We start from the raw sequence: 14,944 nt of genomic DNA, 5'->3' as shown, positions 1-14,944 counted from the left end.
AATCGAGAGACATGAATTTGAATCCTGGCTCTATCACTAACCAGCTGGATTCCCTTGAACAAGTCAAAGCCAAGGAAACTTCTTGGTATGTTATCTATGAATAATCATTATAATAGCTACTTCTTGCTGGTAAACTTCCATGTACCGGGGACTGCATACATATTATTTGCAAATAGCATTATATCACTGCCAGATAAGCATTATGTTCATTTTACAGATGAAAACAGTGAGGCTCATAGTGAAGCTCAGAGATCTTAGGTGTAACAATCAAGGTCAGATGGTTATTGCAGGACAAGGTTGATACCTAAAGCTTGTCTATCTCACAGTCTGGGTTATCTGCCTTTAAAACGAGGGGTTACTGTAAAGTCCTCTCTAATCAGACCATCCTGGAAATGCAGACTGAGTGTGCAACTTGCACAGCATAAGGCAAGGAGAGGACGCTCCTCCCCCGCACCTCAGAAGGGAGTCACATGTGAGTTCCTGGCACTCCAAATATGGCCAGGCTGAGACAATGACAGAGACCCAGAGCCCAGGCAGGGAAACGGCACGGATTTAAGAACTCGTTTACTTAGAACAGTGGAAAAGGAAGTCAAGCGTGAACTTCTGAGCTTCAAAGATATTCTCAGGGCCCATTTGGGAATAAGCATAAATCTTCAAATTTATCCAAAGTTTAGCAAATTCACAATGACAAATGTAACAGTTCCCCTAAATTGAAGTTCATCTCTTGGCAGTTTCGAAGGCTTGGAGAAAATGCCAGCAACAAGGACTTGGAAGGAAATAAATCTTTAGATTCCCTGAAAACATAGATAGTTATTATGGAAGACATATGGAGGATCCCATACTGCGTTGAAAAAGAAAATTTATAAATGTCAGCTTCGTAGCAGCAATGTTGGAGGGATTTAAGCAATCCACACTTAACTATGATGAGAAAAATATGCTGGGGGTATGCATTTGCCATTAAGAACTAATTATTCTTAACCTGTGCTGTTTCTGGGAGAAGCGGATGAGGAAAGAAGGAGAGAAGGCTCCAGAATCCAGAGCAAGAAATTAGATTATTTTTTTTTTCATCCAACAGATGACATTTAAAGATTCTCTCCTGTTTAAAAAAGGTGCTGAGAAGCAAGATAAGGTCCACAACGCAGGCTTCTATGGCAGGAGAGTCGAGCTCTGAGACTCAAGGGGCCTCACTTTCTTCACCTCTGCGGTACAAATGGTCAATCCAACACCTGGGAACGTAGTAAGGATGGGACGAGACACTGCCATGCAGTCCTGCTTAGCCACTATTTACCACGGACCTCCTCTCTGTCCCCTGGAGCAGCAGGCACAGAGGCTACGGAGACGAGTAGCCTCCACGGGCTTACAGATGGTCCTGATCTATGACAGAATTTTATAAACTGCAAAGCATTATCAGAACGCTGGTCATTTGAACTCATTCACCAGCCCAGGAGATTACCACTGGACACATTTGAAAAATGCCAACACAAGAATCCACTAAGTATCTGCTCATTTTTCTTTCAAATGATAATACCATAGCAAGAACTACTTATTTTGGACTAAAAATTGGAATCTGTGCCTCTTTTTCAACAAAACCATAGCTAATATTAGAGGGTCTTGTTTTTGTTTTTTGGTTTTTTTTTTTAATTTCCTTTCCAAAAAGAAGTAATAAAATTTCAATTCAAAACCAGGGAAAGTAGGAGAAAAGGTATCATATGCGCTCCCTGTGTCCCTGAGGGTCGGTCATCTTTCCTTCTCTTCCTGAAGGCTCTGAATGCAGATGCTGCCAATTAGTGCCCTGGTTACAGCAAAGCTCAGAGCTAAGAATGGGAAGAACACAGTGGAAATGCCGACTGTCAAGAGATGCAAAGAGACCTCAGAAAGATACTACAAATATCTCACGAGAAATACACTACTTTTGAGAACTTCCATAACGAATGCCGATGAAGCAATGTTGCAAATGAGCCTGGGTTTAATAAATCTTTTAATATTTCCACAGCTGGGCCGGCTTGCACAGGGCCGGCGGACCATTTTCTTCAATAAGGCATGGTGTTGGTCTATTAGTTTATCAAGGCAATTATCAAGTGAAAAACAGTGGCCTCGCTGCCGTGAACCTGAATAGTAACTCTCATAATTACTGATTTGGGGGCCCATCTTTAAAAAAAAAAAAGATAGATCTCTAAGTACTAAAGCATTTTATAGGAAATACATTTGGGTACAGTGTCTAGAAGCATGAAGAACAATTAAGGGTATATTTCGCAGTTTGTTTACATAATCAGTCAGACACCAGGTACCATTTCTCTTATGGTTCTATTGAAGAGAAACAAATAAGCAAAGGAACATTGCTATTTTATGCAGTCAACCTTAGAAAAGTTGACCGTTACTATTTTTTTTTCAACATAAAAGTTGGACTTTCTTAAATACATCCACAAAAACGTGAATAAACGTAGCTGGCGTCATCAAATGCGGGTCCTACTTCACACGTATCACATGACAAACGTTTCCAGAGGAAATTTCATGTGGATTTTAACATCTCTCAGGTAGCTAACTTCCACGTTCGAACTATTTTCAAAGCTGGCCTTAATTCCGAGACACAACACGCAAACAGTCGTTCTTTCACTGAGAACCATCGGAAGGGACAGAGAGGAGCGGCACAGAGATATCATGTGCAACTGTGAGGCAGTACCCTCCCCAACACGACTGACTAGGCTCGCCTTCTGATAAGATTCTGGAAGAATGCTTTGTTTTTTCATTGCTCTCAAGGTAACTAACCCAACCTGGCAGAGCAAATAATGTATTTTTCAAAGTAAAACGAAGATGAACGATCAACGCGTAAGATTATGCAAAGGCAGGATGAAGACACACGTACTTTTAGAAAAGTTTGTAACAATAACGTAAGGCTCTGTTTACTCCAGATAAGATGGAGAACTCGTCTCATAAAAAAGGAGTAGCTTTATTGCCATGCTCCCAAGTGACCTTACTTCCTCCTTCTACAGATCTTCAAAATGATTATGAGCCTCAATTGTTGTCGGTTTGAAGTCTTCCTGACTTATTGAAAAGCCAAAGATACATGTTGCACCAGGGAAGCTATCATCAGAGAGTAGATTAAAGACAACACCAATTGGGAAAGGATCAACTTCATGAAAATAAACAAGTACATCATGATAGTTGCGTGAAGCTCATTCTCTCAGAATGAATAATAAAAGCAAACTACATGAAGGCACCAGGTTCTATAAGCTCCTGATTTCAGATATTCCAACATGACTACCTTGATTAAACAATAAATAATGAAACACACCATGATAGGTGATCTAAAAATCATGGACCCTCTACATTCTTAATGAAATCCACCTGAACGTTGCTTAACACAGTTGTCGAAGAATGCTAATTTATCCCGACTGTAACAAATCCTCTATTTGACTTCATTTGCATAAATAAGGTGCATCCACAACCTGAAAACACAGCAAAATGTGACGATTAAGCTATACACTGACTAGGGGGGAAGATGCTTAAATAAGCTCACCCCACTGAACAAGAACGTCACAAGCCAGAGTCATACAAAGGAAATACTGCACACATCCCAGCTCAACACTGGGTTTTCAAAATGCTTTATGTTAAAAATATACCAATATTGCATTTGGATATACAGTCTAAAAATAGAGTGGTGACCCTTATTAAGAACAAGTTCACAATCAAAAGCGGAAGGCATGTATTTTAAAAGATCTGGCTAAAACCTAACAGTCAAGTCCTACAAACAATAGTTCACTAAACCTTTAGCTCCTCCAAGGCAAGCGATGTTGCTCATTCGTCTTCTTATTGCCAGGGCACAGAAAGATGACACATGGAAAGTCCTCGAGAAATGTTCAATGGATAAATAAGTGTTTCAACTGAAATTCTGTCCATTAAGATTCACTCAATGAGACTCATGCACCTAGTTAACCATTGCTGAGGATTACTTATTCTATGAAATTTGGTGGTACCATCAGACCTAACAGATTAGCAGACGAACCAAGTAGTGAAATTACCAACCCATAGCCCAAAGCATTAAAGGGAAAAAAAAATCAATCCTGGTGTTGTAGGTTGGGTAGATGTGAATCTCAAGTCCTTATTCTGCTTGTGGCTAAATTTCCAAATTGCTCTTTGACATTTTTGTTTCTCCATCACGCAAACTGAGTTGCTACAACTTGAGATTGTGATGGTAGAAACGTATTAAACCAGGGGGAAATCATATGTGCAATAATGTGTTTGTGGTCTAAATAATCAGACCCCTTGAGTAATATTTGTACTATTGACCAGAGCTGCATTATTCACTCAATCCATTCTGAAAGCCTCATATTTGCAAGGTATTGTGGCATGATGGTTTCCGTCACAGCTGTAAGAAACAAAGGGTTTTAGGAGTTTAGAAAGAAGTCTTTGCCAGCCTGAGTCTTTTTTCCACTAAAAGCATATTTGATCACTCATTTCTCAATGCCCCATGGTACTTTGCTCCGCCTACTCCTCCAGTGTTGACGTTATTGCATTAGAGTTCATTGTTTATGTGTCTGACTCCCTCGTTAAACTATAAGCTCTTTTAACACAGGCGATTCTCACACTCATGCATGTATGCCCAGCATCTGCACAAATGTTGGCAAAGTCAACTGTGGAATGCCTGCAAGGTGGACTTTGGATTTAAATTTAGGCAGGCTTCACCCTGAACTCCCACCCTCTATTGAGGTGTTTTATTCTTTAGGTGGGGCTGGTGAGTGAGTACATTTGCTGAAAATAAACAGAAGCAAGACCACTGTGAATAACAGGAACAGGTAAATCTCTTAGAGTTTTTTTTTTCTTTTTTCATATGCTGAGTCATGCTCACATTGCTTTGGAGCTGCTCTGGAATTATCAAGATTTCATATCTAAGAATAAACTGGGATACTTGAAGGATCAAGTATGGCTCCCAGATTTAAGAAAGAAAAACACAGGATACCTAGTGAATTTTGAATTTTGGATAAACAACAAATAATTATGTAGCATAAATATGTCCCAAGCATTACGTTTGTGTACTTACATTTTATCTAGCAACACTGTCTTTAAGATGATGAATAAATTGGAGGTAAAGAGCATTTGGTGAGATGTTTCTCGATAATTTTTTGTTATGTGGCATATTTATTTTCTTTAGCCCCCAGACAATAAATAACACTAGCACCTCCTGCCATTGTGATAACAAAAAACATGGCCACACTTATCCCTCTAGATCGTATTGCCATCTTGGTCTGAGAGCCATAGGAAGGACATAGGAATAGGAATGTATCCATGAAACCAAGAATCAGGAAATGCATGTGCCAGGATCCCATAGATATCTTAGTCACACAGAGTCTCAAAAACAACACATAATGTCCATTTCCTAGTTAGTACCTCATTCAGACCTCCCAACTAAGTTCTTAAGGGCAGTCAGAGGCCTAACACCCTCAAGTCTGTGTATTTGATAGTGAATTTTAACCCTATGAAGGAAGATCCAACAATCATCCCAGGTTTCTTAACAGTTTGACATATAAAGGGAAAATTAAAAGTCACCAAATCCTAAAGATCAATTATAAATGCAATGATATTATACCTTTAACTTGTATAGCACTTGAAATTTATTCAAAACACTTTTCGGTCCATTAGCTCACGTGACCATTAGTATGGTACTTATTTATTGGTGAAGAGAGAGAATGTAATGTCTGCTCAATCTATTGTTACCGCCTATTTGCAACTGTTGATATCATCAATTTGGAACCACAAACAGGAAGGTATGTAGTCTCTTTTTCTCCCTTTCAGAAGGCTGTCTGTTCATCTATCAGTTGTGAGCTTTCTCTTAAGTCTTTTTTATAGCTGGTCATAGATTTTGTATTAATGTCCCAAGAATATTTTCTTTTTGAGCTACTAGCTGATTGTATTAACTTAAGGTAAGAGTTTTAAATAGAATGAAATCAAAAGTAGATGGAAAAAATTCGTGATGAACTGTCCTCCTTTCAAAAATTGACTGTCTCTTTATGACAATGTCTGGCAAATAGCAAACACTTGTTGAGTTCTGAATGAATGAATCAAGGAATGAGTGCAGGAGCAAATGAATTTCAAATGAAAGGCTGCTTTCATCCTAACTTAATTTACTCCAAATCTTGCCAGCTTAATGAAGACTGCTATTTAAAAGGGCTACATGCTAAAATCATAACTTCAGAGGCTAGAGTCATCCAGAAACCATTTAGTGCAGCTCCACGCAAAGGAAAGCATTTTTCAGAGTCTTCTGAGGCAAAGACATCTACATCCATATGAAACAAAAATGCCAGAGCCATCCAGTAACTTACCATCAAGGCTTACTCTGAGTGGGTGCATTCTTTTCCGTAAGATACAGGGTTGTTTTTATGTTTTTTTTAAGTTTATTTATGTATTTTGCGAGACAGCACAAGTGGAAGAGGGGCAGAGAGTCAGAGAGACAGAGAGAGAATCCCAAGTAGGGTTCCATGCTTTGTGGAGCCCGACGCAGGGCTCTATCTCACAACCACGAGATCATGACCTGAGCCAAAATCAAGAGTCAGACGCTCAACTAACTGAGCCACCCAGGCGCCCAAGCGTTCAACACTTCCTTGCTCCCTGAGCAGAACAGAGGATGGAAATCTCACCCTTCACTGGACAGGTCACACTTGTAATAACTTAGGACTTGTTTATTTAAGTCATCATCTTCCATTCAGTTTTTCTCCCAATTGGTCTTTAAATTCTTAAGGTTTCCATATAGAAAGAAGACGGGTCTGATCTGCCCAAATCCCAAGTTTTCCCTGCTATGTGCCAAATGACTGAATGAGTAATGGGAATTATCCTCTATTTTCATTCCGTTTACTTATTCATACAATAAATATTTATCGTATGCTCTCCATGGGCAGCACTAAGCTAAAGTTACATGCTATTCAATCTTACTTAATGTCCACAAGTATTCTCTGATGTTGGCATTATTATTATCTTAATGCTGCATGTGAAAAAACGGAGGTGAAGATAGTTTATGCAACATGCCGAACATCCTGTCACATGCCTATATCACACAGCTGTAGGGGAACAAAGACTCAAAATGAATCTGCATGGATCCAAAGTCCATGATTTTGATCTCTACCACCATAATTTTTTTTTAAATAAGGAGTTTTCAGGGGTCCCTGGATGGCTCAATCAGTTAAACGTCTGATGTGAGTTCAGGTCATGATCTGACAGTTCATGAGTTCGAGCCCCATGTCAGGCTCTGCACTGACAACACGAAGCCTGCTTTGGATTCTCTCTCTCCCTCTCTCTCTCTCTCTCTCTCTCTGCCCCTTCCCCACTCGTACTCTCTCCATTTGTCAAAAATAAATAAATAAACTTTTTTTTAAAGGAGGAGTTTTCAGAGAAACAAAATTACTTGACTGAGGAAGATCCCAGGGACCAGCTAACAAACGTCTCTTGAGAAAGCACAGGGTTTTTAGGTCTCAGCTACACAAACCTGTGCCTTCTAGATCTCAGGTGAACTCTATAGAGGTGTTATTCATAGAAAATACACAGGCACAGATTCTCGCCTTGTAAATCCCTTCTCCCCATGTGCTGTAGTGCATGCTCTTTGCAGGTAACTTTTCAAAATGGCCACATCTGTGCCCCAGTAGTTATTAAATGCCGTGTCCAAATGCCTATGCATATATTCGAGGAATGATTTTCTCAGAAATATATTTTTAGTCATTCAATATGATATTGGAGAAAGAGAAAGTTGGGGAGAGAGGGGAAATGCTTTCAGAATTCCTGTACAGCAAGCACAATAAAAACACAGCTGGATGAGGTGAACCAATAAAAAGCAGGAGAAAAATAGTAGCCAGAGATAGTGAAGCTAGTTGAGCCTCATAGAATTTCCCTACCTTAGGGGGAACACATCCGAATACACAACACATAAAAACACATATTACAAGACAACGTTGAAGAACTTAGCCAATATTGCAATGGTACCAGAGCTTTCGAGAAATGGCAAAAAAAAAAAGGGATGTGAGAAAGAAAATGTTAAGGAGAAACAGCAAGTGTAGAAATGGCTCCACAGAGAGGCCGACTGGCCGGTCTTCACAATATCAATGGGACTTGATGGCTGAGGAAAACAAGAAAATGATGATATGGAGGATGATATGTCTTAGAACAATTTTCTTTTGTTGTTGTTGAGTGAGATGTGCCCCGAGCAGCCACAGAGAGAAAAACAACAGTCTTTGGCTAACATGACTGTGTGAACGTGTAGTCGTGCCAGAAATCCTTAGTCCAGACAGAATATGGAAGTCAAGATGAAATCACAAGTATATGATAGAAAATTACTGGGCCCCCCAGCCCCAAATTGCGAATAATAGTTAAGGGATTAATGACAATTTTATCTGAATTGCCTCGGATCTCAATCTAGAGTCAGCAAGGCACACATTAGAATTCAATCAAAAGACGGCTACTTAAGAAACATTTTCAAGGAGCTGGAAATATACATCACTGCATCAAGCCCTCACTGTTCACATGAGGCCACTGATGCTTAGAAAGTGATGTACACCAAACCACACAAGTAGCAAAAGGCAAAGCCACATTTGAGCTCAGGTATCAGACCCAAAGCCCCTGCCTGAACCCTGTTCCTCGCAAAGTAGGCCGATGAGAAGTGCCTTGAAACACGATGGTAACTTAGTAGTTACGTCGCTTTTTTCCCTAATGTCCAAGGCAATGCCAACCTACACCTGGTTTAGCGTCTGGAGTCTTCAGCCCCCAGAGGTACAAAGCCCCACACATTCTCAATCACCCTTGCCCTATTTCTCCCTTCCTGAACATAATCTACATGCCAGAAATAACAGTGAATGTGTGTAGTTGAAAGCTGGGGAGGATATAGTCTTCAATGGGGCATTTCAGTAGAAACTGCCCATCAGTGAGGTCGTGTACCTCCCAGCTGACCTGTGAGTCTCTGCACTTTGAGCCCACTTGAAAAACACCTGCCCAATGGCACGCCTCTTCAAGGCACAGAAGCTACAGTAATGCCAAGGCCGTGCACTGTTATCGATAATAATAGTGCTAGGGGCGCCAGGATGGCTCAGTCAGTTAAGCGTCCAACTCTTGATTTCGGCTCATGTCATGATCTCATGATTCGTGAGTTCAAGCCCCATATCGGGCTCTGCGCTGACAGTGTGGACCCTGGCTGCGGTTCTCATTCTCTCTCTCTCTCTCTCTCTCTCTGCTCCTCCCACATGTGTTCTCTCTCTCTCTCTCTCTCTCTCTCTCTCTCTCTCTCTCTCTCTCAAAATAAATAAATAAACTTAAGAAGAAGAATAACGGTCAGTGTTTCAAATGGTCTGAGGCTCTTGGACTATATTATCTCACTTAATTTTCACCCCAAGCCAGTGATGGTAGTCTTACACCTTACAGATGAGGAAATGGAGCTTCTGTCCACCCATCAAAGCATGATATGACAACCAAAAATGTTCACATGGGATCCTCCTGCCCTTTCTGCTACACGGTGCAAACTCCCAGGCTCTCCAATGTCGTGAGAGCCAGGAGCACTTTTTCCTTGCATCTCTCTCCAGCAAAGAGTGAAGTGGGAACAGATGAAGACCATGGCCAGCGTGGACCTGGGCACAGCCTAGGTCTCTGGAGGGGCTTACCATACCGTTACCCAAAGGGTGTTTGTGACGGTCACAGAGGGAGAGAATGGTGCAGGACACAACTCCACGACATGCTCAAAAAGGGCCAGAGGACTCGAAGTGCTTTCTGGAGGCTCCCCGGGAGGGATCAACCTGAGAGGGATCACTTCTGCACACTTAGGGAAGGGAGACCACACACCCCATGGGATGTAGAATTAGAAAGTAAGTGTGCAGGGGGCTTTGAGAGCCCCAGTCCTCCGCTTCCCTTGCCTCCCCTGTCAACTAAGCCACAGTAATTATTTGTGATTTATGTTCCTGGGAACGTGTGAATTGACAAATCCATTCCTTTCCCTTTAGCTATGGGATGGTGTGGAGATAGGAAACGGAGAGGGAAGGAAAGGTGCCCTGACTTTGACTTTGGAGTCAAACGGCCTGAGGCCCAGTGACTCACCAGCTGGGGCTCTCTGGACCAAGTTTCCATTTTTGGAAAAGACGCTTTGCAGCTCTAACAGTCTTTAACTACCGATCTGCTGACAAAGAAGGAATTGCTTGTCCCTGCTCTCTTCCCCACCTGAGATTCCGTGTCATCCAGGGAGAAAACTACCTCTCGGAACTGCCCACTTCTCCAGCTGCTGAAGAAACACCTCCCTGAACCTTCCACAAGGCAGGGGCAGGGACGCACAGCTCAATTTCACAGTCTGGTAATATTGTCCACCTGGCACCTGTCCACACCAACCTCACCCCCAGCCCCAGTCTTCCAGGAAAACATCAGCAGTCTCCACCTGCTGCAGCCATATCCCACCCTGGCGGGGGTGGGGGGGGGGGTGGGGAGGGAGTCCCACCCCCCTCAGGAGAGGAAAGGTCTAAGGACTAGAGTGGTTGAAGGAACATGATCAACACAGAGGAGCTTTCTGAGAGAAAGAGTAATAGATCTCGGAAAGCATAATGATTTCCTGAATTATTATCTCACTAGTTCCCCCCCCTCTCACTTCAAGTAGATCAGACCATATCCTATGGCCTATGAGAAAACACCAACGGAGTGCTGTGGATCACGTTCTTCCCATTTTAGAAAGTCCAGTGATCTCGGTCAAAGAATTGTTTGGCCAACATTCTGTTTGGTGTTACGAACTTCCCCCCAAATGTCCATTACTCGTTCAACAAATACTTACTGAGCACCTATTATGTACAAGTCCCAGTATTAATCTGAGAATTCAGCAATAAACAATATGAAGCTCATGTTCTCAGGGAGATGACATTCTAATAGGATGGCGACAGACACAAAACAAATAAGCAGACACATAGGATTTACTCTAGCTTGGAGATAAGATATCTTAGAGCCAGAGGGACCCTCTAAACGCATAGAGATGCAAAGAGAGAAGGAATTTTTTTTTCCAGTAAGGGCTAAATAAACCCCATCTGGCATATTTCTTGGTACCCAGGATAAATGTAATTTGGGGTGATTCTTTACATATAGAAACATAATAGTCAAGTCTTGTTTTCTTTCTCAAAAACGCAAGGCTGTCAGCTCCCTGGGAGGCTTCAAGGAAGAGCTGTAACCTCCAGTCCAGGGCCGGCAGGTGTTTTCCCAACCTGGCACGGACCGCCTGGTGCGCGCACGGGTTAACGTGGCGTCGCCAGAGCTCAGAGCCCTGCATAAACAGTGTGCATCAGGCGTTCTAAGCATCCTTCATCTCCCCTGTCTCCCCGTCCTGGGCTGTCAATCAGCTGTCACTTGCCCGCACATCAGCAGCATGTGCACATCACCAGGCTGTCAGCAAAGCAGCTGATGAGACTCCACTCCAAACTGTCAATCATCTTTGTTTCCCTTCTCTGCTCGGGAAATATTTTGGCTCACGGAAACAAAGGAACCTGGACAACAATGGCTTAGAGTCAGGCGTTCACTCCTGTGCATGGATATCAGTAAGATCTTAAACGGATACTGATCGTGCCTCACCCTCCAATGGTGTTGGGGTGGGATGGTGGGCAAAGGGAAGATCGAGCCCTTGCTGTATTAGTACAGGCTTCAAAACTGTAATTCTAGTTCCCTGAGCAGATTCTGATGGATTCACAAAAAATAAAAAATAAAAAAAAAAAAAAGGAAAAAAAAAGGAAAAAGCACAGGAACATAAAACAATGATAACTTGAAGTTATCTGAGCTTATGCCTCAAAAGAAAATAAGAAGGCTCAGAGGATGGACGACTGCATGGCTCAAAATTATTCACCATTGATCAGGCAGGCTTTTGGGGAGAGAGTAATTGTTGGATTGCTGAGTTCATTTATCTCCCGGGACTTCGGAAACAGCAGCTTCTCTGCACCGGACTCTTTTACTCCCCAGGGCGTGAGGCTGCCTAGAGGCACCCACACACAGGAGAGCGAGTTAACTCTTCAGGACCCCACGAGGTGGGCTCACCAGTGCTTATGACAGGAGTCAGTAAGTTGAATGTCTCTGAAACAGCCCGCTGTCTGGCAGACCCACAGCCCCCCTCACCCAAAATGCTTACTGGAAATGCCCATGCCCTTAAAAGCCCACAGCAAAGAAGTCTAAAGACATGCTCATGGCAATGAGTTCCAACTGGGCAGCGAGTTCAAGTTGTCCTGCCGTCCCCAGTGTGCCATTGGGCAAAATCACCATACATATGTTAGCGTAATTAATCAGCCCGTCACAGAATAAGTCCAAATACCATTAAGTTGTCCAAACTCCTCTAAAGTTTAAAAAAAAAAAAAAACACTCTAGCAGCCTTGAAATACATATAGCAACAATCAGACCTTTTCGTCATGTTTATCATGAGCCTTATTATCTAACAATTGCCCAGTGCTCTGGATTGACTTGTTCAGACATACAGTGGTTGGTTCCATTGTCTCCGTGTTTGTGACATTTGGGATGTCTTATCCTCTGACAGAGCCTTTCATACGTGCAACGCTGATTTCTGAAAACACATCTCTTTCTGATCTAACCAGACGTTAATTGCTTTTGTGCTGATGTATCTTTGCCTCTTGGTCTTATAACACAACTAGCAAATCTGATCTCTGACAAGTTAGCTGAACCTAATCAGGACAGATCAGCTGTTACCCAAGGTGCCACAGGCAGTAATTTGAGGATCTTTACAGAGTTATCACTCTCTGGAAAGACAAGGAACTATAATTCTGTCAACACTAATCCCAAACTGTATGCTCAAAGCTGCTGTGGCCTCCCCTGCCCCTAAGAAAAGATAGCACTTGTCAAATAAATACCGGAGATAATTGATAAGAAGAAATTAGAAGGATGTGGCTGCTACAGTGACTGAAGATTTCTTTTTTTAAAGGAACCTTCAGAAGCAGAACATTGGGTCTCAAGTGCCAGCTGTCAAGGATAAAGGAGGGTCACAGGAAAGAAATGGATGGAAACTCCTCAATCCAGCTCCCACTTATCATTGGGTGATTTGGTTCGTATTTGTCTCGCTCTCTAAACAGGCAGGTGCCCAAACATTGTAAGCCTCGAAGGAAAGCTCTCACAGCCGACTCTGCCTGCCACCCGGCGACAATGCCTTGATCGGAAGCAAGAGCCTTGTCAGGAGCGGAGAGGATACTGTCGGCCTGTCAGCCTTGTGCTATTCTTTGACGACCCCTGTGGTTTTCTTACAGGCGCAAAAAAAAAAAAAAAAAAAAAAAGGAATATTAGAAAAATAAACTGCTTTCTTACTGTATCGCTTTGGTCCATCTTCCAAACAAAATGAAAGGGTTAAGGTGGCGTCATCTTCAAAAAACTCAGTGGCAAATGCGTCCCACCAGAGGTTGTCGCTATCCTGCAAAGAGACAGATCATTTATTTAACAGGCAAGAACAGAAAATATCTCAAAAGAGGAAAAGGAAAAAGAAAGAAAAACCCAGTCACCATTCGCTTGTTACTTAGCATATGTGTGTGGGTGTTCTAGAAGGCGGGTGGGCGAGCGTGTGGTCACTCTTCAAATTAATTGCCTCAAATGGGGACCAAATTCCAATTCGATAAATGAGTTAATGCAAACTGGATGAAAATTAATTCTTGAGGATGTGTTTGGGGAGATTTCATAAATGTACTTTGGAACACAATGTGACATTTTTTAACAAAAGGGTTTACATTCCACGTAAAACGCATTCAACTTCTTTTTGTCTCTCCCTGTCTCTCTTTGCTCTTTTAAGAATTTGATTTTACAAATGGAAACCACCATATCACAAGTAGCTTAAGGGGAGTACATTTTTAGAGATAATTAACTCAAAAAGGGGTTGGTGTAACTGGTGGCCCTGCCCTGTGCAAATATGCCCATGAGATACGTGTTTGCCACATGGGTCTATCCAGATGATACACAGGGATATACAGCGGCAGAAACACCCATCACATGCATGTGGATTGTTCTTGAGAGTTGTTTTAAGATTACGGGCAGTCTTGTTGCCTTGTTATGAACATGATTATTAAAAATAGAGCAGTCCAGCAGAACGCAAACTATCCATGTGAACTGTTTGGGTTGAGCCTTTCTCTTGCTCGTCCAGAAAACACTTGAACATTGGCCCAGTTGAAGGCAGTTAAAATCGTTGTTAATCGTGATGGGGCAGGGGGCTCCTATAACTGTGAATTAGGCAGAGTGTCGTATTCAAAAGGGGAAATCATACCTGGCCTCGTGCTCTATGTCTTACACCATGTGCCGTAAATACTTTTTTTTTTAATTCATTTTTGAGAGAGACAAAGAGAGCACAAGTGGGGGAGGGACAGAGAGAGAGAGAGAGAGGGAGACACAGAACCCGAAGCAGGCTCCGGGCTCCGAGCTGTCAGCACAGAGCCCGACGCGGGGCTCAAACCCACAAAGCGTGAGATCACAACCTGAGCCAAGGTCGGACGCTTAACCCACTGAGCCGCCCAGCCACACCTACCCCTCCCCCCACCCCCCAAAAAAAAAATCTGAAGCACAATCTTTTTCCAGAGAATGACTGGTTACTGGCAGACTTTAGGAGGAAATGCTCTGCAGCTGTCTGTCAGATGAGGGAAGGGAGGGAGGGGCTCGCAGCCCCCACTGCTTGGCCGGGGCAGAAACACCGCAAGCCTCTCTCCTTCCCGTTAAGTTGCTCTGCTTATGACAACATTAAGCCCTTGACACTGGCGGGCGTCAGGAATGAGCCTTCAGTCCTGGCAAGAATAATTAAAGGGCCACTGAAGGTTGATGCTGTCTGTCCCTTGTTCCAGAAAAGCAACTGCTCAGGCAAATGAATCTTGGGGTCTCTTTTTTTCTGGCTTCCTCCCAATCACCATACCAAAAGCGAACGCTTTTCTTAGTAAAACACAGTAAATATAAAAGCACCCGGGGCAATCCCTGGCTCCACATACGAACT

At 42.6% G+C, this 14,944-nt stretch overlaps 1 protein-coding gene across 11 annotated transcripts in view; it reads right to left on the bottom strand.

The window, feature by feature from the left end:
• LDB2 (LIM domain binding 2) overlaps nucleotides 1-14,944 on the bottom strand; it is a 384,443-nt gene that overhangs the window by 229,531 nt on the left and 139,968 nt on the right. For all 11 annotated transcript variants that reach the window (XM_058723024.1, XM_058723021.1, XM_058723025.1 and 8 more), the window contains exon 2: nucleotides 13,288-13,390. In XM_058723024.1, the coding sequence (XP_058579007.1) occupies nucleotides 13,288-13,390 (103 nt within the window). The remainder of the gene's footprint in view (nucleotides 1-13,287; nucleotides 13,391-14,944) is intronic.

This window comes from Neofelis nebulosa, chromosome 3 (assembly GCF_028018385.1).
Source record: "Neofelis nebulosa isolate mNeoNeb1 chromosome 3, mNeoNeb1.pri, whole genome shotgun sequence".
NCBI classification, from domain to species: Eukaryota; Metazoa; Chordata; class Mammalia; order Carnivora; family Felidae; genus Neofelis; species Neofelis nebulosa.
Note: the sequence above shows the minus strand (reverse complement) of the source record. Positions and strands in the feature narration are given on the sequence as shown.